Consider the following 27,340-nt stretch of genomic DNA (forward strand, 5'->3'; position numbering starts at 1 on the left):
TTATGTTGCTTAGAAATTGGATTTTCAAATGTTTTTTTTAAAGTCATACAAAACCTGAGTGAAGTTTCTTAGCTTGTTTAGATATTTTAAAGGAGTAAAGAAGTTATTAAGAATCTATTTGTTTGTTTGTTTGTTGTTGTTGTAGCAGCTGGAAGCATTTCTAAATTGAGGAAGTGCATTTAGCCTTTATTTCTCTTCTCTGCCTTAATAACCTTGGAACGAAACGTTTAGAGGGAAGAGTCATGGCTTCACTTAAAAAGCCCTTCATGGTATTGGACCTGGGTACTTGAGAGACCACCTGCTGCCAATTACCTCCCAAAGACCCATTAGATCACACAGGGCTGGCCTCCTCCGGGTTCCGTCTACCAGCCAATGCCATCTGGCTACGACCCGGGGGAGGGCCTTCTCTGTGACAGCTCCGGCCCTTTGGAACGAGCTCCCCGCAGAGATTCGGACCCTCACCTCTCTCCAGGCCTTCCGAAAAGCCGTTAAAACCTGGCTGTGTCGGCAGGCCTGGGGTTGATGAGTTCCCTTCCCCTCTCGAATGGTGTGGCTGTTGGTTATTTTTAAATGCTTGTATTTGTAGTTTTTGTGTTTCCCTTTCCCTCCTTGGGTTTGTGCGCCGCCCTGAGTCCCGCTGGGAATAGTGGGGCATATAAATAAAATGAAACTTAAACCTAAACCTTCTGCACTTTGAATGAAAGTTTGGAGAAGTCCATAAGGCCACATTAGCCTTTCTTTGCTATTCATCTTTGGAACGTTTCCTTACAAATGTCTTTTTTATACGCATCAGACACACAGGTCCTTTCGAAGCATTATGAATGCAACCACTAACAGCTTGATCAGCCTGCACAATCTTAATGCTTTGTGATGTTTACTAACCTCGTTTTCCCCTGCAGATGTTCATCCTGAGTGTAGTTGGCAGCATCAGGGAAGCCTTCCAAGATACAACTGCACTTGTGTTGTCTTCCGTGTGATCCAGGTTTCTAATAATAAATTCAAATTTAATGAATTTATATGCTGCCCAATCCCGAAGGACTCCGGGCGGCTTATAGAAATACATCTCTAAAAGGATAAAAATTAAAAAATAGAGAAGAAAAGCAGATTAAAAAACACTTCATGCACTCAATCTGGGCGGGGCTGGACCTCGTTTATGAGGTCAACAGCCCCAGGCCTGCCAGAATAGCCAGGCTTTAGTAGCCTTTCGGAAGGCCGAGAGAGTGGGAAGGGTCCGGATCTCTGGGGGTAGATCGTTCCATAGGGTCGGAGTAGCTACGGAGAAGGCCCTCCCGTGAGGAGCCGCCAGACAACATTGTCTGGTCGACGGCACCTGGAGAAGTCCCACCCTGTGTGATTACCTCCTCGCGACCTATTAGATCTCACAGATTAGGCCTCCTCCGAGTTCCATCCGCCAGTCAGTGTCGACTGGCAACTACGCGGAGGAGAGCCTTTTCAGTAGTAGCTCCGACCCTTTGGAACGATCTCCCCGTGGAGATTCGTACCCTCACCACCCTCCAGACCTTCCGCACAGCTCTTAAGATCTGGCTATCCCGTCAGGCCTGGGGTTAAAGATTATAATCCGCCCCCACCCGAATGATGAATGTTGTTTCTATTTTTAATTATGTATTGTCCTTATACGTCATTGTGTGTATTCCCCTTCCCCATAAGTTGTAAGCCGCCCTGAGTCCCCTCAGGGAAAAGGGCGGCCTATAAATAAACTTATCTAATCTAATCTTATTGGCCGTTGGGAGGTATGTGGCAGAAGACGGTCTCGCAGATACTAATATAATAAAGATAATAATGCTTCCCGGCTTATGGAAACCAAGATGACTGCAGTTGTATTAAGAAAGACTTCACTGCATAAATTTGTAGTAAAAGTGTGAATGACTGAAGAAAAAAAGAAATTGCTGGAGTAAAGTTGATGGAGGAGGGGAAGGGTTGAATACTTCTTATTTGTAATACCTAAAAACTCCTCCTGAGAAAACGTCACATATTTGAGGAAAATGCCAACTGTGTACAAATGGATAGCACTTAACTGTATTTCATCATGGCGAGGATCCCATGGAGTATCATGATGTTTGAATAATAGGGATGAAAATGGAATATCGGTTTCCCACATAGAGACCAATACCATATGCAGAATTTAAAGTACGTGCTGTCTTCTGATTGAAATTTATAGCTTTCTTGAGGTCTGGAGGATTCGAAAATTCGTTTGGAGCATTTCTCAAATGAGATCTTCCCAGTTTGGCAGTTTGAAATTATTTTACTGAGAGATTTTACGATTAGGTGGACGCAAACCAAGAAAAGAACTTCCAAATTCAATTACAGTTCTTCTCCCATTAGCCAGTCACTCCTTTATTTAATCTTCTTTCCTAAGTTTCTCCCTTCTTGGCTTCTACTTATAACCTCACTATTTATTATTAAAAAGCCAATCTTCTAACGTGGATATTTTTTGCTATTTCAATTTGCATCTACACTTAACAAGGCCAATTTTATATTATCTATTCAGGGTGATTCAAACGCAAATTTTCTCATAATTATTCTTTTTCTTTGCCATTTGTATATTATTATTATTCCATTTGGAAGGTTATAAGGTATAGTTTAAAATGCTTTGTTTACCATCCTTCTCACCTGCTAAGACACCACCTCGTTTTCTCTTTCTTTTCTTTTCTCCCTCCCTTCCTTCTCTACTTCCTTCCTCGTCTCCGTCCCCTTCTTCCTTCCCTTACCTCTTCCCTACTCCTACCCTTTTTCTTCTCCTTCCTACCTTCTCTCCTCTTTCTTTCTCTTCCTCCCTCCTCTTCTTCTTTTTCTCTCCCTTCTACCCACCTTCCCTTACCTCTTTCTTCTTCCCTTAAGTCTCCTCCACACTTCTTCTTCCTCTCCTACTTTCTCTCCTTCTCTTCCTCTCTCTTCTACCCTCCGCTCCTTTCCTTCGTCCCTCCATTCTCTACTTCCTTCCTCCCCTCCTTTCCTTCCTTCTTCCCTTCCTTTCTTTTCAAACACAAATTTTCTATTTGCAGCATTCTTTCCTTAGAAGATCTACTTATTGCCTTGTAGTTTTGTGATCAGACTTTAATTTTTTTTTTAAAAGCCCCTTTCTCAGACCGCTTCAGGAATACAGCTGTTTTCAATTGTTTCTGACTCCAATCGAAGGGAAGTAATATAAAAATAAATCATTTTTAAAAGCCCCAAGGGCTTTTTTTGCCGGCCTGCCCTTTCCACCCCCAAATAAATTATCTTTTGACATGATTTTGAGGGGATGGAGTGCTAATATAAGCAAAACAGAATGGGTGTGGATGAAAAAGGGTGCCCCTCATACGCTTAAGGGGGAAGAAGGGAACATGTTTCTGAAAATGCACACCTCTTAACTTGACTGGAAGTTATCCTGAGAGATTGTTTGGGAACAATTCCTGCCTGTCTCTTGACGGATAGAAGCTGATTTATTTTGCTTCCTTATGAGAAACATACATCGTCTTTTCTCTTTACCCTCTCCCCCTTCCCACTTTCAAAACTTAAGATCAGAAAGCCAAGCTTTTGCAGACTGTGGTCATGGGAAAGTTTTGGGAACATTCCAGCTAGACTAACTGAAGTTATAATACATTATGTAGAAAGGAAGTGGAAAATTAGTCTGTACGTTTATTTTTATTTTATTTATTTGTAAGGATTGTCCGATGAACTGGAAAGATACACCTTAGCCCTAGATGACCAGAGACCTACCAAAAAGTAATATTCAAAAAAATGGACTGGTTGCGTCCTCTTTTGTAATGCAAATCGCCAAGAGTAATACATCCCTTCTCCAGAACCACATAGTGCATTATTCAGAAGTGAAATTAAATTCTGATTATTGTATTCGCCTGTGGTCGTGGAGACAGCAGCCAGACTGGGTTTACTCCATCCAGTAACCTAACCCTAAACGTAATGCTAACCCTAAACCTAACCCTAACCCTATCCCTTACCTTAACTTAAATCGCCCTTCTGTCGATGCGCTGTTGTCGACGCGCTTTTGTCGTGCGACGCCATGAATGTTCTAGGTGAATCTATTTCAATTGTTATAAAATCACTGGACATTTTTGCATATAACGTAATATATAATATAAAAAAAATAGTAAAACTTCATGTAAATTATTTAAAAATAAATTCAGCTTTTCAATATTTTCTTATTAAATTCATTATACACGTTCTCGCTGAGAAGGCGGACATATATATATCCAGAAGAACTGAAGAAGAAGAATTATGTAAGGACTATCACATATAATGCAAAGTGAGAATTATGTTAATGTCACTAGCTGTTCAATTTGTTATGGAACCACTTCAGATGGTCAAAAAACTATCCAGATGGGTAGGAATGAATGAATTCTTCAACACAGAACACTGAGGTTTCTGTTTTGCTTCCTCCTTCTAGTTATCTGGTGGTTGTGAGCTGACAGTGGTCATCCATGACTTTACAGCATGCAACAGCAATGAACTCACAATCCGTCGTGGTCAGACAGTAGAAGTGCTGGAGAGACCTCATGATAAACCTGACTGGTGTCTGGTACGGACTACTGACCGATCCCCAGCTGCGGAAGGACTCGTTCCCTGTGGTTCTCTCTGCATTGCGCATTCTAGGAGTAGTATGGAGATGGAAGGCATCTTTAACCACAAAGGTAAGTGAATTAACTTTTCCAGTTGTCTGCTTTTTCCTTTCCCTGTACTTTGGTTTAACAGTGCTGTGATGGATATTATAAAAGATGAGTGTAGTGCAATTTAGGACTATTTAGTTTACATAGAATGTAAACCGTTTTTTTACAAACTATGAATGTTGGATTGGATTGTTGCTTGTTTCACAGTGGCCACAGTGGTAGTGGATCTGGGTACTTGAGAGACCGCCTTCTGCCGATTACCTCCCTTCGACCGATTAGATCGCACAGACTGGGCCTCCTCCGAATCCCATCCGCCAGTCAATGTCGACTGGCGACTACACGGAGGAGAGCCTTTTCTGTTGCAGCTCCGACCCTGTGGAACGATCTCCCCGTCGAGATCCGTACCCTCACCACCATCCAGACCTTCCGCGCAGCCCTCAAGACCTGGCTCTCCCAACAGGCCTGGGGATAGGTTCCCAATTTACCCGCCCGAGTGTTGATTGTTGAATGAAAGTTGTGTTTTATTATTTTTCTTTTGTTCACATTTTGTTTTGTCTTTTGATACTGCACCCCCTCCCCTGTGATTGTAAGCCGCCCTGAGTCCCCTCAGGGAAAAGGGCGGCCTATAAATCTTAATAAAATGCTAAAAAATGCTAAAAATGCTTCTATAAAGTGCAACATTATTTTTGGTTCACCGACAAATGCACGCCCGACAAATGCGCGCCGACAGAACCGCGCTGACAGAACCACGCCCACAAAAGTGCGCCATGAACAAACAACATAGTGGGACACGAAAACAACATTGTAACCCTAACCCTAACTGCGGTTTTGTCGGCGTGCATTTGTCGGCGCGCATTTGTCAGGTCACGTTATTTTTTTTAGCAGATTTGTATGTCCACCTTAAACACGTCTCTGGGGGCTTACAACAATGAAACCCAGTATCTATAAAATCATTATTGCCAAGGTGTTATTAGTTATTGATATGATCGGGAAGTCAACAGATTTACATCTTAATGATATTGGCCTCCTGCACTTTCCCCCTTTTAATTGTTTTATTTTTTTCTTTTTTCTTTTTGATCGACAATCTCACAAGTCTTTTTTATTTCCATTTCAATCTATACAATCACATGTTTACTGTGCAACCGAGGCATATAACATTGGGTAATAAACACAGCCCTCACTTTCATAGAAAATGCCCCCTACAATACAAACCCAATATACCGCCTTAGCCCACCATACACCCTCTTTCATCCCCCTCCAACTTTCATTCTTTTTTCTCTCATACCCCTCTACCCCTACTTCCCCTCCCCCTCTATCTAACCCTAACCCTATCACTCCCTCTCTTAATCCATTCCCTCCCTTCCTTCTCCTCCTCCTCTCTCTCACCCTCTCTACTCTCCTTCTTCTTTCACTCAGCTCCTCCCTTCGGTATACTTCTATTACCTTCCAATATATTCAGTTTGTTCTGTTTTGACACTAACATTAAAAAACCACAGTATACAAGTGCAATCATGCTTTAAAATTTAACACATATTATATTTTCCCCCTCCCCCCTCCCCCTAGATCCCCTTTTTAATTGCCAAAAGAAAAACTAAATGTTTCTTATTGTGCCATATATGGTAGACCAATCTTATTGTCCGCAAACAGCTACAGAAAAATGGGAGGGCCCTGTTCCCACAGTTTTCCCTATCACTGGAAAAGTGGCAAGAATTACGTGCATTTCTGCTTTCCTGTAAAAGCTAGCTGCATACACAAGACAGATTTTCCCCCAGATTCTTTATACTTACCAAAGTGTCTTGAGTAGACAATTTCAGTGGCCACCACCGATAATGCTAGCCTTTTAAGTTAAGTCGGGATTTATAGCTTTCTGTACTTGAGAATATTTTGCTGCCTAAGGAAATTGTATAGAACCATCAAAAATGATATTTATACATACCTGGTTTGTGCTTCTAATGCTGCAATCTTGGCTCTGTTTCCAACCTATAGTTTTTTCCTTATCTTCCTCCTTGTCTTCGTAATATAAAGCTGATTTTAAAAAGCCACTGCTTCTCCTGGAAGGCAGATTTAAACCGAAAATAATATTCTTTTCTTCAGAAGGAAGGAATTCTTCAGAGAGGAAGAAATTTTAAGCCCTACCATCTAACTAGGAAGGGTTGATTTAATATTTCCTTTTAGCTCCATCTTTGATGGCCAAGAATGTTTCTTTGTTCAGCTCTTGATAAGTTTTAACCGTTCACACTTAAGTAGCTATTTGATTTTTAATTCATCGTATTCTGAACACCTTGAAGTAATTCCCAAGAATTTCAAATTGTTTACCATAAAATTTATTAGACAATGAAGAAAAAAAAAGTTAGAAGTTGATTGTATCTGGGGAAATGACAACAATGAAATTTAAGTTATTCTTCATTCGGCGGGAAAAATGGCCTTTGGATAGTTTCCAGTCAAAGAGATTAACTTTCAGCCAAGAATATAAAAAATATTATTATTGTTGTTATTATTATTACCACTACTACCAATATTAATATTAACATTATATGTGGTTAATCTTTGGTGAGATTCACAGCCTTTGGGGCTGGTTCGTAGCTCAACAGCTCGAGTCCTAACCAAGGACCTAGGAACTGTTAAGGTAACGTTGGAGGATATAAGCTGTTCCGAGTAGGGTGGTTTTTTTGTGGAATCAGAATGTTCAAGTCTGATAAATTTAAAATTTCCAAATAGTGAGGTAGTCCTTTAGGTATTGCTCCAAAGCTCCAATTACAATCGGGACAACACACGATTTCTTTTCCCACAGTCGCTCAACTTCAATTTGCAAGTCCCGGTACTTTCTGATTTTTTATTGCTGTTTATCTTCAATTCGTGCATCTCCAGGTATTGCAATATCAATGAACCATACTTTTTTCTTTTCAACTATAGTTATGTCAGGTGTGTTGTGGGCCAAGTGCCTGTCAGTCTGAATTCTGAAGTCCCACAAGATCTTGACTTTCTCATTCTCTAAAACCTTCTCAACCTGATGGTCCCAGTGGTTTTTACTGTACTCAAATCCAAACTTTTGGCACAATTTCCAGTGAATGATCTTAGCAACGCGGTCATGGCGTTGTAGGTAGTCAGTTTATTTTTATTATTTTTATTTTTATTATTACTATTACTATTATTATTGTTATTATTATTAGAAAAGCTGGAAAGCAAGATGAAATAATATCTTTAATACTTTCCAAAAGTCTCGCATCTCCTAATCATTCAGTTTTTGCTAGCTAATTTTTATTCGTGGGGGAAGGGGGATGCTAATTTACGCAAACAGCACAATCTTTGTGTTGGTAACTAAAGTTGTTAAATCCTACTGAATGCAGCTGGTAATACTGGAATTGTAATACATTGGATAGCAAGAACAAGAAAACCCTATTCTGCGTAGATTTTTTCTTAATGCCATATTGTGTTTTTTCATGTAGTATTGATTCTGAAATTATTTGCTGACACTCCCTTCTTAATGAGAGCACACAAGGGTTTGTTTTTTAGGGGGCTTCCTATAGTTAAGACAAGGGTGGAGAAAAGGATCAAACTGGCTGGCTATCATAATTCTTTGCTGCTGAGTTCACAACCAAGAACACCCTCGTTTGTTCCTTAGAGAAGAACAGTATCATAAATAAAATTCCTGGCAATTCATGTAAACGCAATCTTTAAGCATTGCAGCTAGATATTTGACGTTTCTCTTCTGGGATTGGGTGGCCTTTGAAACTGAGAAATTTGGCATGATAATTCACGTTGCATCTTCCTTGAAGTGACTGTTGATCAGATAGCAGAAAAAATAGGAAGATTAAACTGTTTAAATTATAACATTATTATATCTAAGCAAAAGTTATCTTTTCCATTTTCATTGAAAAATATGGGGCTAGAACTCTCTCTAAGCTTCTGCAGTCGTGGATGTATAATTATGTGTTTACTGTTTTACTTCATGCGTTCATCAGGGAAATATTTTAATATTTTAAAAAAATTAAGAAACCTTACGCTTACATTGGGAAGATTAGATAAGTTAAATAGACTAAAGGCATTCATTTATACAACCCTGTTCCTGTTGGGTTGCTGTCTTCACTTCTTTGGGAATACATTGTCTTCTGGGCTCAAGATATTTCTCATGGAATGAGACAACTCACTTGAGCCAGCATGGTAGACTTTCCACATGACAACTCGCCACGGCGAATTCACTGTGGAACAATTTGCCACGGGATAATTTAACCATTCAATTTAATTATTTCACATTTCATTTGGTTCCTCGTTTTGCATCCTTTTTTAATGATTCTATTCCACCCTTTCTTCAATATTGATGTCATTCTTGTCCCTCGGCAACATGGCCATGGGCGTGTTGTCCCACGGCAAGTTGGCCATGGCAAGTTAGCTATGGTGAATTGTCATGGACCCATTCTTGATCAGGAAAGAGATGTGCCCATGTAACACCAATAGCTAGGCTTGGCTTTTTGAGTTAACACAGTCACCTTTTGCTACAAGGAGGCATCTCTCCCAGAATGAGTGAACTATTGAAATAGAAGCAGAAAATAAATGTGAAGAGGCCACATGTTTTCATGGTCCTTGGAAGTTACTTAAAACTATAATAATTGAAGTTCTACTAAAATATATTCCAGCGTTGGCAGTTGCTATCCAAGTTCAGGAAAACGTCCTAGCTTTTTTGTATCCAGTAATTGATAAAGCTAAATGTCTATGGAGATTCTCAGCGATCTAGGTCCAGAGGTGGGTTCCTACCAGTTCGCACCTATTCGGTAGAACCGGTTCGTCAAATCTACTGAACCGGTTAGAAGAGGTTCCACCAGTGGACCCGGAAAGCAGGCCACACCTACAGAAGAGGTTCCAAAATTTTTTGAAACCCACCACTGTCTAAGTCATAGTTGTCTCAACGGTGCTTTTTTCAAGAGAAAATTGGACTTCCTTGTTTATCTTAGAACATGTTTCTAAGAAGGTTCTTTAGCTCTGCTTAGGGCATCTTTCCTTCAATAGGTAGAAAACCTAATTTGAAGAACAAAGGATATACACTCTTGATGCAACAAAATTTGATACCTAAGACTTAATAAATCACTAATAGCAATAGCACTTATATACCACTTTGTAGTGCTTTACAGCCCTTTCTAAGCAGTTTACAGAATCAGCATATTGCCCCCCCCCCAACAATCTGGGTGTCAGCGTTCCAAATACCATGCAGAATTAAATCAGAGTCGAAGGCAAAACTATGCTTAAAGTTCCAATTTAATAAGGCAGGCATGTTGGCATCGTGCTGTGGGATTCCAACTCTGGAAATTACATCAGAATCCCACCCAGTTAAAAGTTCATGATCTTCTCCCCACACCCACAATCCATCACATGGTCAAATCTTCTTCTTCCACGCTGGTGTCTCCACCCAGCTGCTTCCGGTCAGGTGTGAAAGTGTGGAGACAAAGGATGACCTTGGCTTCTAGTAAAGAATGAAAAACAATACATTCCACAATCCTACTCCTTCTATTCCCCCCTCTCATCGACTAGACTAATGAAACAGCATAATGAAATAAGAGAAAGTGTGGCAGGCTAAAATTTTAAAAGGAACATAAATGCAGGCCTGACACTGGGTCTAATTACCAACCTCGGAAGGATGGAAGGCTGAATCATTCATGAGCCAGTCAGAATTGAACTCTTGGCAGTGGGCAGACTTTGCCTCTATTGCTGTATTTTAACCACTGTTCCATCACAGCTCTTGTCACACAACTAAATCCTGGTTGCATCTATCAATGGTTGTTAAATATGACTCTTAGCAAAATATGTAACTTGTCCTATAAATAAGCTCAGTGCCAGAGTATTAGATGGTAGCCAACCATCACTAGTTTTTTTTAAAAAATGAATCCAATGGAGTTCTAGGAAACTACAGGCCAATAAGATTAATATATTTTCCAAGCAAATTGGAACTATAAAATTAAACACACTAAAGAATGTGTTTTGTGAAGAAAAAAACATTGTGGATGTCCCAGAGGCAGATCTCGTCAATCTTCTAAAATTCCTTGAGAGTATTAACCGACACTTGGGTGACATTATGTGCTAGGCTTTTTCAAAAAAATAAATAAAACTGACCTAGTTTTTCATCAAAGTACCTGCGTAATTCAGTCATGGAGATTCTGCCTTTGTACGGATTGCTAACTATGTATTTTAAAAACCCAGAAAGCAAAGAATAGAAATAGGGTAAGTAATTGTCTTAATAGAGGAATAAGAAATTCTAAAAGATCGGTGTGGAAACGAGTCTGAAATATCCTGATGAGGACAAAGTCATAAAAATGATCTCAACGTTACTTTTTCTCCACTTACCATCTTATTACATGGGCTCCAAGAAGCTTTTGGGGGGATCATGCCTCCCTTTTGGTATAAATAAATTAAAAGGCAATTTTGTTAGGCGCTGGGAAATCTCTTAGACATTGCTGGTGTTGTATTTGTGCTGTATGGACTGGAGCGGTTATGTGAATTCAAGCAGAATAAGAAACTGTAGGAATCTGCATTTGAGGACACAACAGGAATCAAAATGTAAGATTTTTTAAATCGGATGTCAGAGAAGAAAGCCTGATAAAAGTATTGGAAGATTAAGAACCTCGGGAGTCATGTTCCTTTCTTCTATTCTATTCTCTGGGATAAAGTTAACCTGAAGTGTGAAAGTACTGAAGTTGACTAGCAGAGTGAGCACATCAGAATCATGTTAAGGAATACTTGTATGAATCAGGGAAGAAGGAAGCAAAACATTTAAGAAACTAGAAAAGGGGGGCTCGAATATTTTTCCTAAAAGATATTGGGATTCTTTCACATGGAAAAAGGCATTTAAGATATGGGGTATGTTGTGGCCCAGCAGGAGCCGTTGGAGCTGCCACCAGACTCCGACAGTGAGGGGCCCTATGAGTCGGCTCTGGAGGATGTGGAGGACCCTGGACAGGGTACCAACTCCGAGCAGGGCGCAGAGAGGCTGGTTGGCCACCAGGAGGTAATTGCACTCAGCTGGTGGTCATTAGGCTCCTCTCCAGACTATAATAAGGACTGCTTGTGCACACGCCTCTCTTACAGAAGTCAACACAGGAATTAATGTTGGAGAACAGAATTATGAGCTTGGCAGGCTGGATTGCTGCCAAGACTTATCTGTGTTGGATTGCTGCCACGTGTGCCGGTTTGCTGCCAAGGACTTGTCTGTCTGTTAATAAATTCTGGAAAGTATCTTTGACTCGGAGTGTGTTGGTGTGGGAAGAGGGGGGTCAGAACAGGGTAAGATTAAGGTGAATAAAATGAAAAGGGTTTTTTTCTTCTTCTCAGAACATTTGAAAACTATTGGCGATATAGACATTCTATCCATTCATAGACATTCTGAAAACCATTGTCCCTGAAGATTCAACATTACCTGCAAGTTGTGGGAGGAATATCAGTTGCAGAAGCACAGGGGAGGTGTTAATTTCCACCATCACACACACATTTGGTTTTTGTCAGGGTTGATAACTTACTAGACTATATAAAAATGGATAAATATATCAAAGTTCTCAATCTTGGCAACTTTAAGACCCATGGACTTTAAGTCCCAGAATTTTCCAGCAAGCCATGCTGGCTGGGGAATTCTGGGAGTTGAAGTCTACATATCTTAAAGTTGCCAAAATTGGGAGCCCCTGATATATGTTGTCAGCTGTTGTTGGGCACTGAGTCAATGGGCACATTTTTTTCCTCGTTTGGATTTCTTTCTGCAAATCCAATTTTAATTTTAATTAGTCATTATTTATACCATAGGCTGAGGTATATTTCTTGCTGTTCAGAACAAAGTTTTCCAAACTGTTTCCATCTGGTTTTCTCTTAGCAAATTGAAAGTAACTGTAGGTCTGGACATAAGATGTTTTCCGTCAGATGTTTAAAGAGTTGCTTGCTTGAAGAGTTGCATGAGAAAAAAATATTGGACACCTGAGCCTTCATAAGAGACAGACATTTACTGAAAATGTATAAGGAGCCCTTGTAGCTGCCTTCTTCATGCATTGCTGATTGCTGAACCGGTCTCTCTTTCTGTATCTATAGACTGTGAATTGAATCGTACACCATTAAAGTTGATTCTTCAGTGTTCTGTTTCAAGCCGTAAACCTAGAGCTAAATTATTTGTGTATTTGTGGTATTCCCAATACAAGTAGTCCTTGACTTACAACAGTTCACTTACTGACTGTTCAAAGTTACAATGGCACTGAAAAAAAATGACTTATGAATGCTTTTCACACCTACGACCATTGCAGCATCTCCATAATCTCATGATCAAAATTCAGATGCTTGGTAACTGACTCATGGTAGCAATGTTCGACCTTTTGGGACCTCTTGACAAGCAAAGTCAATGGGGAAGCCAGATGTCACTAACTTAACAACTGCAGCGATTCACTCAACAACTGTGTCAAGAAAGGTTGTAAAACGGGACGGAATTCCCTTAGCAGGAAAATTTTTGGCCTCAACTGTAGTTGTAAGTTGAGAACTATTTGTAGTAGCTATTGCATACACCTAACCCTCATACCTTAAAATCAGCCAATGTAGATTTAAGAATTGGGTTCATAGTGCTGGAGCAATCTGGCTGTGTCAATTACATCAAAGAAATTGACTCTTTATTATTAAACAGTGTGCCAGATCTTACTAACTAGAATACCTTGGTGGATCAGCTCTTAGATTTGTAATATTTCATTGCCCAGTTGAAATACTATTGTATTATCCTCCCAGAGAAGTGTTACAGACGTGCTTTTTCTGTATCTCTTATATTCCAGACCTTTTCTCTGATGATTTCCTTTTCTAGTTTGTCCTGGTGCTTGAATTTAAAAGACTGATAAGCACTAACGTGTTATTTTCTTATAATTTCCAGCTCTAATCCATTTGTTATATCCTGTTGATGCTTTAATGGTTCCACCACAAATGCGCGTACGACAAAAGCGCGTGTGACTAAAGCGCGGTGACAAAACCGCACCATCAAAACCGCGCGACAACAGCGCGCCGACAGAAGCATGCTGTAACATAACCCTAAAAATAACCCTAAACCTAAACCTAACCCTAAACCTTACCTTAAGTTAAATCGCACTTCTGTCGGCGCGCTGTTGTCAGCGCGCTTTTGACATCGCGGTTTTAGCGCCGCGGTGTTGTCTGCGTGCTTTTGACATTCGCGGTTATGTCGTGCCACGGCTTTAATAACATTATTATTTCCTTGATGATTGCTAAGAAAAAATTCCAAAGCTAAGAAATGTTCTGAAAATTAACTCTGCAATGTGACGAGGAATTTGCTTGAACCTCAGTTAGGCTAGTTACGGTATCACATCTGGCTGTTCCCAAGTGTGAGCCTGAAATCTGGAGTTGTGCTGAGGAGTGAGTCAGAGGATAGCATCCCCTGAAGGGAGTAGCTCTGCCGAAGACAAGGGAATTTACAAGAGCTGAAAGCTTAAATGCATTTTCTACCCCACCTCCTCCTGGCCAAGGCATACTTAAGAGTGGAGAGGAACAGGAGAACACCAGCATAGCCTTTGTGTAGAAATCCTCTGCGGAAAAGTACATCAGGCGCGTAAGGATTTTACAGCCGCTACAATTTACCATGTCAGATAGAACTGACACTCTGCAATCCCATCATTCTCCGTACTGTGGAAATGGACAATCGGACAACTGCAAATACTGGATTCTGGACTTAGGTATACATAATACTCAAAAATTTCTTGAAAGCCGGGAGGCATGTTTCTGTGTGCTTGTGATATTTTTCCGTTGCAGAAGCAGAATGCATGTAGAGGAATCAATCAGGGCTTCAAAGTAGAATCAAATGTATTTCCAGTAGATTCTGGGGAATTGAGGAGAATCTTTAGCAAATAAATGAAGGTCTGATTCTATTCTATGAAGGTCTGGTTCTATTTGTAGCAAGTTTTAAAAGGAAAATGCACAAATGGGCAGACTAGCACTGGTATAAACACATCCCAAGCTGCCTAACTATATTTATGTGTTACCAGATCAAAACTAAAATTAAAAATGCAATGTATGAAAATATCAGTGCTCAGTTAAGTATCTTCTAGAAAGTATACCACATCCAAGTTAGACAAAAAGGTGATTATTATATTTCCTTCATTGTGCACTTTGTATTAGATAGTTACAGAAAGTTGGTTTTAAGTAGTTTTGGCTGTTTTAGTCTTTTCCATAAAGATAGCATGCGGTGGGTGGGTGTATTAATGGATGGATATGCATTTTTTGCTTTCCTGCATGAAAATAATGAATTCGAATAGAACTATATTAAATGATGTACTGGTTTTGTTTTCTGGTCAGACAAGAATAATAAAATCTTTAAAAATGTACTTTTAGCATAGTTTGTAAAATGCTTGAGTACATTGCCAGTGCATAAAAGCTGAAACACTTTTTGATAAAACCCTTGGATGTATGTTTTCATTCTCCTACAGTTTGATTAAAATACATCCAGATACATTTGCATTTTTCTGCATATATTGATGGCAATAAACAATCTCAATATTCTAAAAATTCAAAGTACTCTAATGTTACATGTACATCCTAGCCCTATGCAATAAACAATCTCAATATTCTAAAAATTCAAAGTACTCTAATGTTACATGTACATCCTAGCCCTATGCATAAACTCTCAGAGGTTCAGTCGCTGTAAATATCTGGAGCAGCTGGTTGAGTTCAGAATGATTTCAGTATAAACATGTCAGTGTCTGTGTTACTTATTTATGGGTATATTAGCATTTCAGACAAATGTTATGTTAAAGGCTGAAATGATAGGAAAACAGCAGGAAACTATTTTTATTGTTACTCATTCATGAAAGTTTTACTTCTGCCTTCTGAAAGGTGTGATGGTTTCTTGATGAATATTTGTATCTTCCCAGAAGCATTAATTGCAAAAATATTTCTCAGATGCTTCAGCCTGCAGTGTTAGTAGAATAGATATTTAGGAGGTAAAATATCACCTTGTTATAAATCATGTATCTTAGGCTTAATATGTGTTCCGGCTCATCATAGGCAACAGGAGGTAAGTGCATCTTATTATTTGACACAAGTTTTTTATAAGTTGCTGGATTTATGAGGTGGCTAAAAGAGGAAAATGCCAGGTTTTTTAAAAAGTTTCTTTAATGTGATCATATATCTCCTTTTAATATAATGTATATACTAAGTGTATTGAAAAAAATATATAAAATTACTAATTACAAAATATTCACATTTACTGGATTTTTGAATTCTTGATAATTATAAAAAATATCCAGATACTGCAAATTTTAGGGTGGAAAGAAATTCAAAAAGTTCCTCTGAGGCATCCCTCCCATGGCTAGCAAACAGATCTCATTCCAATGAAGTTACAAAGACTGTTGAATCACCTTGCAATAAGTTTATCATTCCTTGGGGCTTGTGCGAATCAATCTTATTCTGCCCTGAATATGATCTATTGCAATATCTATTAAATGCTCACACGTTCACCTCTATTAAATATTCCAATGTAAAATGCTGTGATTTTATAAAGTGACTATTTCTTTTTAAATACAGAGAGATTATAATTAGGAAGGTCTAATCTTTCTTGATCCATTGCTTCTCTCAATGAAAATAGTCCTGAAATGCTATTTTCTCCCAAATATCTAGAATTACCAAATTTTAGGATACTTATATGTTGATGCAAATACTTTTTGCCATAATGTAATATTGTAATACTTTTTATAATGCTGTAACTCATGATTTTTTTAAAAAAATAAGGGAAATGTTTATAGTATTATATGCCACACTGATTTAAAATAGATTCCCAAATGCATTTTAGGATTGTCTTGTCTCCTCTGCAGTCAACACAAAATCCTATCCCATCTGTGAATTGTGGTAGTAGACACTGACATTTCTCAGGGTCTTCTTACATTTTGCAGATCTAAATCAACCAAAGGAATGACCACTTGAATGCAAATGGAGAAAATCCTAGGATTATTCCAATCATCTCTGATTAAAACCTATTTGAATTGCTATTCCGTGGCATTGAATAATGCTTAGTTCCCGGTCTCCATTGTTCCCATATGGAATAGGATGTTATTAGTTTCCCTTTTATGCAACACGTCTATCAGGATATTGGATAGAGCAGTGTTTCTCAACCTTGGCAACTTGAAGATGTCTGGACTTCAACTCCCAGAATTCCCCAGCCAGCGAATGCTGGCTGGGGAATTCTGGGAGTTGAAGTTTGGACATCTTCAAGTTGCTAAGGTTGAGAAACACTGGGATAGAGAAACCAGATCTTTAGATATGGTATATATTTCTTCTATATTTCTCCATGGCTCAGGCCCAGGATACCTGCGAGACCACCTACTGCCACCGGTAGCCTCCCACCGTCCAGTGCGATCCCACAGAGTTGGCCTCCTCAGGGTGCCGTCGGCCAGACAGTGTCGGCTAGCGACCCCCCAGGGGGAGACCCTTCTCTGTGGGAGCGCCTTCCCTCTGGAATGAGCTGCCCCCGGAGCTTCGTATAATCCCCGACCTCCGTTCCTTCCGACGTGCCCTAAAAAGTTGGCTTTTCCAGCAAGCCAGCCTGGCCTGAACAAAACAAAATAAATTATTGATTATTGTTAATTTTAATTGAATTTTTGTAAAAAAAAGTTATTGTTAATCTTAACTGGGTTTGTTTTTTGGATATTCTATTTAATTTTTTTAACTTTTGTAATATGTGTTTTTTTTAATGTTGTACACCGCCCCGAGTCCTTGGGAGAAGGGCGACATATAAATCCGATAAACCAAACCAAACCTAAAAGAGTAGATCAGTCTGGGAGTCATTTTTGATTCTTACTTATCTTTGGATTCTCAGGAAACACGAGCATCCTTAAAGGCGGGGCGGGCAAGCAGGAAAATAGTGTATGTGTGACTCCATCACCATATTGGCTTACGTCAGATATTAGGATGATATTAAATGATGATATTTCTAGAAAGAGATGATAGAAATCTTCCTATTTCACACTCTCAGGGAGTGTGGCGTCATATTTTGTTGTGGACAGTTGCCGTTGTGTTCATTCTTGTGCTGTTGGATTTGATAGTATCTCCCGTGGCTTAGTTGCATCCCGAGTTGGCAATTACAAAAGGCAAGCATCCAAAATTTCAGTTGAGGCAAAATATTGCATCTAGGCTGTTAATGAAAGCATAATACTGAAGCATATTAGGTCTATACTGAAAGACTTGCCCTGCATTGTATTTGTTTTCTAGGCTCAATCTTAAATGATGGTGTTGGTCTTTGAAAAGCTTAGTTACTTTTGGGCCTGTGTTCTGAAAAGACATTAATTCCTCTAACCCATGCCGCTGGTGCAAAGCTGCTTCTGGTAGTGCCGATGGCGATTCAGTGAGTGCGCAGTAATAAAACAATTTCCCGGGCAAAATACCCCACTGCCCAATCAGGGAGGACAAATATGGTCACATGTTATGGGACTACATTTCCCATAAGGTAGTTACATTTCCCATGAGAGAGTTGCTTAAAGGAGACAGCTTCTAATTCTTAAATTAGCTATATACTGTTGGGACAGCACACTCCCCACCTGGAATTATAAATTCCCCACCTGGAATTATAAATTCCAGGTGGGGAGTGTGCTGTCCCAACAGTATCTCCGTATGAATTCTTAGATATTAGTCAACAGAGGAACCCCTATCTTATTGAAGAATGTATCCCTTTCTAAAACCCATTTGTCAAATACATAGGAGAGGATCCTCTTCAGCGTTGCTCCCAACTTATTGAATATGGTTCCCTAAAAATGCCATTCATAGTTCACTTTTTCAACTTCCAGGAAGGAAATCAAGATCTTCTCCTATCTTTAGGGGTTATGGATTAATCTAAAACCTATTAAACTGTTCTTACCAATGTTTTAATAGTTATTGTTTCAAGCCTTGAGTGTCCGAGAGACAGTAAAATGGAAATCAGTGAGATATACTGGATAAGATGCTGGTGTGGGTTTAAATCCCTTCACGGGTTGTTGGTATGGGAAATATTGACGGAGGAAGTATTATGTATGTTATCTCAAATTCTTGAGGAAGATGGGGTATAAACTAATAATATTAGCAATAGCAATACCAGTTAGACTTATATACCATTTCATAGGGCTTTCAGCCCTCTCTAAGTGGTTTACAGAGTCAGCATATCGCCCCCAACAATCCGGGTCCTCATTTCACCCACCTCGGAAGGATGGAAGGCTGAGTCAACCTTGAGCCCGTGAGATTAGAACCGCTGAACTGCAGATAACAGTCAGCTGAAGTGTCCTGCACCCTAACCACTGCGCCACCTCGGCTCTTATCATAATAATAATAATATATAAATATTATATAAAATATAATAATAGTATAAAAAGAGCTTATTAATTGTTCTAGAGAAAACCTTCCAGATAAAGATGGTGCAGAAATAACTAAGAAGTTAAACTACAACCAAGTATCTTATGAAGAAAATGTATCAGAATGGCAGAAAAACCAAAAATATAGGTGTAAATGCTACACACTTAGAGTCTAGCTTCATAGCTAGATTTACGATACAGAGAAAAAACAGATAGCATTGTGCAACTTCAGCAATTAAGTGTTAATATATTTATTTACATTATTACATTACAGTTTAGATTACTTTAAATTATTCAGTAAAAGTTTAGATTACTTTAATCATTAAAATGATTCATTAATGTAACTAATTTAATTTACGTATCCTGCCATGAATAGATATTTATACAAGTGTCACTGAGAGGTGGGAAGTCAATAAGAAATGTAAAGTTTTTTTAAAAACTCCAAGAGTAATTAAGAGTGCAAAACTGTCTTTCCTGAACCATGTTGGTACAGTGGTTAGAATGCAGTACTGCAAGCTAATTCTGCTGACTGCCAGTTGCCAGCAGTTCAGCAATTCAATTCTTACCAGCTCAAGATTGACTCAGCCTTCCATCCTTCTGAGGTTGGTAAAATGAGGACCCATATTTTGGGGAGCAATATGCTGACTCTGTAAAGTGCTTAGAGAGGGCTGTGTAGCGCTGTGAAGCAGTATAAAAGCCTATGCGCTATTGCTGTTGCTATTCCTGTAATATTTCCTCCAAAAGGAAGGAGGAAGCCGAGGTGGCGCAGTGGTTAGGGTGCAGTACTGCAGGCCATTTCAGCTGACTGTTATCTGCAGTTCAGCGGTTCAAATCTCACCGGCTCAAGGTTGACTCAGCCTTCCATCCTTCCGAGGTGGGTGAAATGAGGACCCAGACTGTGGGGGCAATTTGCAGACTCAATTTGCTAAAAATCTGTAAACCGTTTAGAGAGGGCTGGAAGCCCTATGAAGCGGTATATAAGTCTAATAAATAAATAAAAAAAAAAATTTCATTTATAATATTAGTTATCGTTGATCATCAGACATTTTTGCTGTAAACGATGGGAATTGTAATTCAGACCATCGGGACTGCAGAATACTGGGGAAAGCAAAGAGTTTTCAACTAAGTTTCCCTTTTACACATTTTGATGGGTCTAAGTTTCATTTTTGCACATTCAAGCAAAATCTGGGAGTCTCATTCTCTCTAATGAAAGGAATGCTACCTTTCTTCACTGAATAGCAAATATGGAATATTTACAAATACATAATCTGTAAATTTTGTTGTACACATGATGTACAATGATAATAAAGGCTATACAATATACAACATTAAAAAAAAAATGTTACATGGCTGTATTTCAGGGTACTGGCACCACAGATTTAGCATACCTACTACCCACAGTCTAGATTTTCAGCTTCCGTTCCCATTATTTTCTGGACCATGTACATCCTTCTCCATGGCATTTCCTCTGCCTTTAGTGTGCAAGTTAGATCATAGTGTGAGTCATACTTCCATATGTGGCGCAGTGGTTAAATGCAGCACTGCAGGCTACTTCAGCTGACTGCTAGTTCAGCAGTTGGGCTGTTCAAATCTCAGCAGCTCAAGGTTGACTCAGCCTTCCATCCTTCCGAGGTGGGTAAAATGAGGACCCGGATTGTTGTTGGGGGCAATGTGCTGACTCTGTAAACTGCTTAGAGAGGGCTGAAAGCCCTATGAAGCGGTATATAAGTCTAATTGCTATTATTATATGTAGTGTTTATTTGGCATCATTAATTCAAATTTCAGATAAATGTTATGGATTAAATGGAACATGCCTCTTTTCTGCCCGTATTTAACATCCTCTCCAGGGTGATGATCATGTGTATGTATATAGTATCAAGCCAACCATCTTTAAAGATAGTATTGCTAAACAGGGATCCCTGGGAAAGGCCATTCAGGAAAAGAGGGTGAAGACTGGAATGCAATAAAGTCACCAGTATAACTGACAGAGCGGTGTAACCCTTGGATTTCAGCCAGCTCCTTAAAGAACCATATAGCCTTAGCTTTTCGGGCACAGATGGAAGTTGTTAAATGTGTTTCTGCAGACCTCACCAGAGCCGGCCAGAACAATGACTGCAAAATCTCTCCTGGAATGAAGCACATCTGGGGCTGCAGGAAGGCATGTCTGAGGGTTAATATACTGCAGGCCCATGTTTCCTTTCTACCTTCTCTCAAGAACTCCTTTGTGCACATTTTATAAACAGGAAGTGTAAGCTAAAATGTCATGTAAAGAAAGAAACCTGATTTTTTTTTAAAAAAAACAAACTGTTAATTTGTTTGTTAAAAAACTTACTAATTTTTCAAGTCCACAATTTCTATTTAATATTGATTTGCATTAGTATTGTGGTATTGATTTTATGTATTACCAAATGTAGCAGGTTCACCGACAAAAGGGCGACCGACAAAAGCGCGCCCGACTAAACCGCGGTGACAAAACCGCAAGTTCTAAACCGCGCCGACGAATGAGCGCTGAAGCGTGCCGACAACAGCGCGCCGACAGAAGTGCACTGTAAACCTAACCCATAACCCTTACCTTAACTTAAATCGCGCTATTGTCAGCGCGTTGATGACGTCGTGGTTTTAGCGCCGCGGTTTTGTCGGCACAGTTTTGTCATGCGCGCATTTGTCGGGTCACGAATGTAGCATATTTTAGACAACTGCAAGGCATTATAAGTGAAAAATATTTATATAGGCTGAGAGTGAGGGAAAAACGTGGGAAAAATTGCACAGTACTATTTCATAGTAAATTGGGGGGGGGGGTGTTGTTTCCCAGAGTCTTTAATTATTTGCCCCTAATGTCACACTTAATGAATGAAAGAGAACTGAAGCATCGCAGATAACAAAACAAAAGAATTTCCTCCAAGAAAGCTACCAGTTTGACAGAAATAGCCTAATAAATTTTTTTGCCTTGTTTCAGATTGTTGGAAGTAGAACCTGCTCCTAAAATAAATATTTTTCAAGATGGATAATTTCTTGGCTCAGCGTTGACCAAACACAGAGCATGCGAGACAGGAGGGAATATTGTTGCTTTTGGCTAATGAAAGTTTCTACCAATTTGCATTCTCCTTTTTCTAGTGATTTCTATGTCCCCCTTGCAGGGAGAGTTCATGCTGCCTACCACTTTAAATTATCTAATTCACTGGAATAGGGTCTATACCAGAGGATGGTATTCAGCTGTTTCTCTCTGGTTGAGGTGAACCGGTAGCAGGAGGCTCCGCCCACCCGCCCCAACATAATGCGCGAGCACTGTGCATGCACAGAAGGCAGCGTGCAGACGCAGCACATGCAAGCAAAGCGAGCACTTGCGCGCTCACATTCGCGAACCAGTAGGGAAGTTGAGTGAATCCCACCGCTGGTCCATACATTGGCCAAAAGAGTTTTACTCTGCAATTTGAGAAAGAGAACACACACATTTTGTGAGCACATTTTAACTCCTTTCACAGCCCAGTGGACACCCGAGAGAGAAGTCAGTTCTATCCAATTTCCCCAGCATTCCTAACTTAACGCTGTAGTAGTAGATTGCTCTGCAGCTACATCGGTTTACTATAAAATCTAAACAAGGTTGACCATCATATTGTTGTCTGAGGGAGGGATATCTATACCAGTGTTTCTCAACCTTGGCAACTTGAAGATGTCCGGACTTCAACTCCCAGAATTCCCCAGCCAGCGAATGCTGGCTGGGGAATTCTGGGAGTTGAAGTCCGGACATCTTCAAGTTGCCAAGGTTGAGAAACACTGATCTATGCAACAGTGATTGCATATAATCAAAAATGGTAGCTTTTTTTATTCATTATTTTTTGGGGGAAATTAATCAGACTGAGAATTAAATCAGGGAAAATCATGCAACTCCGTCCTCTCTCAGTTTCTTCCTCATTGAAAGGGGAGAGAGTTATATAACGTCCCTGATTTTCCTTCTTTTTGATTGAAGGGTATCATTAAAGTATATTCTACTCCAAACGCTGCAATAATTTATTAGTTAAAATATGGAATTCCTGGCACATTAAAACTAAACAAGCCAAAGGAAATATTTAGATGGAAGAAAACTCCTGTCAAATATACAAATCCTAAGCTTCGGTTTCCATCTGGAGCAAGACTTGGGTTGAACGCTATTAACTGTATCATGTAAGACAATGCCTGTTTCTGTAATAAAGAGAGCCAGTTCATAAATAACATGAGTAATATATGGCCATCGGTTTAACAAGCAATTCCTGCAGGAGGAATAGATTCAGATTTCCTCTTGGGATATGGATTTACATTAGGAACTCATGCTTATTTCTAGGGAGTATGAAAAACATGGCAGTAACTTGGCAACGCATTAACTTGTATAGATTAATTTCTCTCTGTCCCTTGGCAAACATTGGCAAAGGTGATATGCAATTCTGGCGATTAAGTTTAGTGCAAAACCAATACTTTCCTGTCCTGGGTACTGGAAAAAATAATAATAATGAAAAAAATGTCATGCAGGTAACAACATGAGGCATCTAACTCCTTTCCTTTGTAATTTGAGTGGCTTCCAGCCAGTGAAATTAAGACATTACATAAAGACTCCAACAGTTGAATATATTCACACACATTAATAGCAATAGCAATAGCAGTTAAGACTTATATACCGCTTCATAGGGCTTTCAGCCCTCTCTAAGCAGTTTACAGAGTCAGCATATTGCCCTAATTTTACCCACCTCGGAAGGATGGAAGGCTGAGTCAACCTTGAGCCGGTGAGATTTGAACAGCCGAACTGCAGAACTGCAGTCAGCTGAAGTAGCCTGCAGTGCTGCATTTAACCACTGCGCCACCTCGGCTCTAACACTTAACACTTCTTTGATTCTAAAGTTATAGGTTTTTTTAAACACTGCCCTAAACTTAAATAATATGTACCATCTACCATAGTAGTTGATTGAACAGCACCTATTGAATTTATTCATAATAGCAAGCCTGAGGTATTCTTCTACGACGTGTAATGCAGCCCCTCTGTTTCCTCCTCGTAGTTGTAGATTCCTGCCTTCTAGATGGGCTGCAGCATCATGTCAATCCTGGACCGACATGAAGGAGGCTTCATTGATTTTATAAATGCATGCAGGTGCTTTGATCTAGTATATAAAAATATCTGCCTTCAGGGCTACACAATCCAGTATGATTGTTAGTCATGTAGAATCTGGCATGTAAGATACGCTACATGTCAGAATTAGGCAAAGATCCAGTTAATATAATATATTACCATGGCTTAAAGCATCCCTGAAAAGCTAATAAGCAGTAAAATGAGATCTCTCTCTTCTTTAGCTTCAGGCGCCGATATATGCATACCTAATGATATATAACTAAATATAAAGTACCAGTTCAATCAGTTGATCTCTGTATATTTTATTCATTTTATAGTTTTTAAACAATCTCTTGCTTTTTGGAAAAAAAATGTGATTTGCTGCTTGTACTTCTGAATTTACAAAACTTGCCAATCTGTACTTTTATTTTATTTGCCCTTTGCCATAGTCCTTTACTGGTCTAATGAAAGCAACTTCCTGAAAGCTTAGTGATGTTTATTTTTCTACAATCTTTGCAATACATAACTTACAGATATATCTAAAATTTCATAAAAAGAACGGCTAAAATGGGCTGAGTTAATGGGTTTCTTCAGTCTCTGAAATGTCCTAAGAAAAAAATGTGGTAGACTGCACAGAATTGCCTTAGAAATAATTTTATTCATTTGGATTTTAATCTGTTACTTTGTTCGTTATAGTCAGCTGATTCACAGCAATGGATCGTTGTTGAAAGCTGATTCATTGAAGCATGCAAACAGTAAAGTTGTTTAAAATAAATAATAAATCCTACATTCTCACCAGCAGTGTGCGAAATTCAGAAAATTGACAAGTGTAAAACTACAGAAGACATTCAGAAAGCAAAGTGAACATACCTCATAAGGCTTGAGATCCATTTTCATTTAGCCCCTGAGTATTCAGATTTCTCTGAAAGAATATTCTTGACCAAATTTTGCTTACATTTTATTCTAAATAAAGTACATAAAATCATTCGAGTGGCAAATATATTTTGATTAGTCTAGTGTAGAGGTTAAGGCACCAGCTAGAAACTAGGAGAGCATAATTTCTAGTCCCACTTTAGCAGTGGCGGGTTTCAAAAATTGTTCGAACCTACTCTGTGGGTGTGGCCTCCTTTGTGGGAGTGGCTTGCCGCCCATGTGACCGGATGGGAGTGGCTTGCCGCCCATGTGACCAGATATGAAGATGCCGATGACACTTGTCAGAACCGCCTTAAATTACCTCACACACAGCACTGGCATGCATAAAAATATGATGTAAACTTGTTTTTTAAAAGGCATCTTTGGTTTGCGTTAAAACAACTTCAACACACGCAATGTTCTGATTGCACCACAAACGCAGTAGTCATCCTTACCTTTCACAGAGGCCCTGAGTTTTATAAATAGGAGCATGATAGTGTAGAATAATCCTATCCAAGGACCAGTGGTGGGTTTCAAACAATTTTGGAACCTCTTCTGTAGGTGTGGCCTGCTTTATGGGTCCAATGCTGGAACCTCTTCTAACCCAGTGTTTTTCAACCTTTTTTGTGCAAAGGCACACTTTTTTCATGAAAAAAATCACGAGGCACACCACCATTAGAAAATGTTAAAAAAAATTAACTCTGTGCCTATATTGACTATATATAAAGTAATTTTCCCACGGCACACCTTACACTATGTCACGGCACACTAATGTGCCGCGGCACAGTGGTTGAAAAACACTGTTCTAACCGGTTCGGTAGATTTGACGAACCGGTTCTACCGAATAGGTGCGATTCAACTTAAGATAAGGGTTAGGTTTAGGGTTAGCTTTAGGGTTAGGTTAAGGGTTAGGTTAAGGGTTAGGTTAAGGGTTAGGGTTAGGGTTAGGTTTAGGGTTAGGTTAAGGGTTAGGGTTAGGTTTAGGGGTTAATTTTATGTTTAGGGTTTACAGCGTGCTTCTGTCTCCGCGCTGTTGTCGCCCTGTTGATGACGTCAGCGACGCGGTTTAGTCGAGCGCGGTTTTGTGGTGGAACCCTACTACTGGACCCCTAAGCATGATGGCTTAGCCATGTCTTCAGCCCCTTCCTAAAGGCTAGAAGGGCAGAGGACAATCTAAATTCAGAAACGAATGTTAAGGCTACACTGTACAGTACTGTATTATACTATACTATTGTTCATTCTATTTTGCATTTTTGTTGGCTACTAATAATCCTCTGAAGGAGAGAAATGTTGCAGTGTAATAGATGAAGACATAAGTGAACACCTCTGGATTTCAAGTTAACAATGCCAGTTAATTTAATGTTGTTTCAGCTTAGCCTGAAAACCCTCTGTTCCGAGTGAGTTAGAAAGTGGCCTGTTTCCCATGTAAACAAGAAAGGAAATGACTTCAGACTGAGCTCTGTCCAATACTTTCTCCAACTCTTACACTATTTAACTGTTGTGTCATTCAGATGCAACAGCTTCTTGCAATATTTGAACATCCACACAGGACAACTGAACAAAGACTTCATATATATGAACAACGATTGCTTGTTGTTTACATAGCATCATACAAACACATGCACGCACTATAGTGTCAAATTCCAAACAGCAGATTTAAACTTAACTTATTCTAATTTGCTTTCTTAGAGATATTGTAATACAAGTTATTAAATAGAACAAAAGTCCTACTTGCTATCATGAAGAGAACAGCATTTGTGTATCAGGGTTAAGAAAATATGGATACCTGCTGCTTGGGAGGGAGAGAGGGAGAAGACCATCAGAAAGAAATAAAAGTAGTTAGTCCTGCACTTAAATTGATATATCATGATATCCATGCTTCTTTCATGGTCCCTTCTAAATAAAGAAAAGTAGGTTCATCTGATAAATTGAAAATCTTTTCTTCTTTTTCCTGCTAGCAATGGGGGCCTGTGGCGTGTGCTTGTCAATTCAATCCCCATTATTTTTAGCAATATATTCCTGATGTAAAGGATTTGATGACAAGTAGGCTGTTTTATCCGTGGCACGACAAAACCGCACTCGTCAAAATAGCGGTGATAAAATCGCGTCGCTAAAGCCGCGACCTCATCACCGCGCGTCATCACCGCCACGACAACAGCGCGGCAACAGAAGGGCGCTTTAAAACGGCGCCGCAGCAGAAAACCGATTTAAATTAAGGTAAGGGTTAGGATTAGGTTTAGGGTTAGGTTTAGGTTTAGGGTACTGAGTGCTTCGGAAGGCGCGGATTTGCCCTCCGCGATTGTGTCATCGCGGTAGGGTCGCATTTTTCCTTAGCGCTTCGAACGGGCGGATTAGCCCTTTGCGCTTATGTCTCCGCGGATAAGGGCTTCGCGGTATTGTGGTGGAAC

The 27,340-nt window shown here is 39.5% G+C and overlaps 1 protein-coding gene across 2 annotated transcripts in view; it reads left to right on the top strand.

The window, feature by feature from the left end:
• The window catches only part of TRIO (trio Rho guanine nucleotide exchange factor), a 279,954-nt gene that overhangs the window by 195,417 nt on the left and 57,197 nt on the right, over nt 1-27,340 (top strand). For both annotated transcript variants that reach the window (XM_087721977.1, XM_087721979.1), the window contains exon 34: nt 4,406-4,649. In XM_087721977.1, the coding sequence (XP_087578103.1) occupies nt 4,406-4,649 (244 nt within the window). The remainder of the gene's footprint in view (nt 1-4,405; nt 4,650-27,340) is intronic.

This window comes from Thamnophis sirtalis, unplaced genomic scaffold (genome assembly GCF_051295495.1).
Source record: "Thamnophis sirtalis isolate CommonGarterSnake01/CBP01778 unplaced genomic scaffold, rThaSir2_p1.2 scaffold_8, whole genome shotgun sequence".
NCBI classification, from domain to species: Eukaryota; Metazoa; Chordata; class Lepidosauria; order Squamata; family Natricidae; genus Thamnophis; species Thamnophis sirtalis.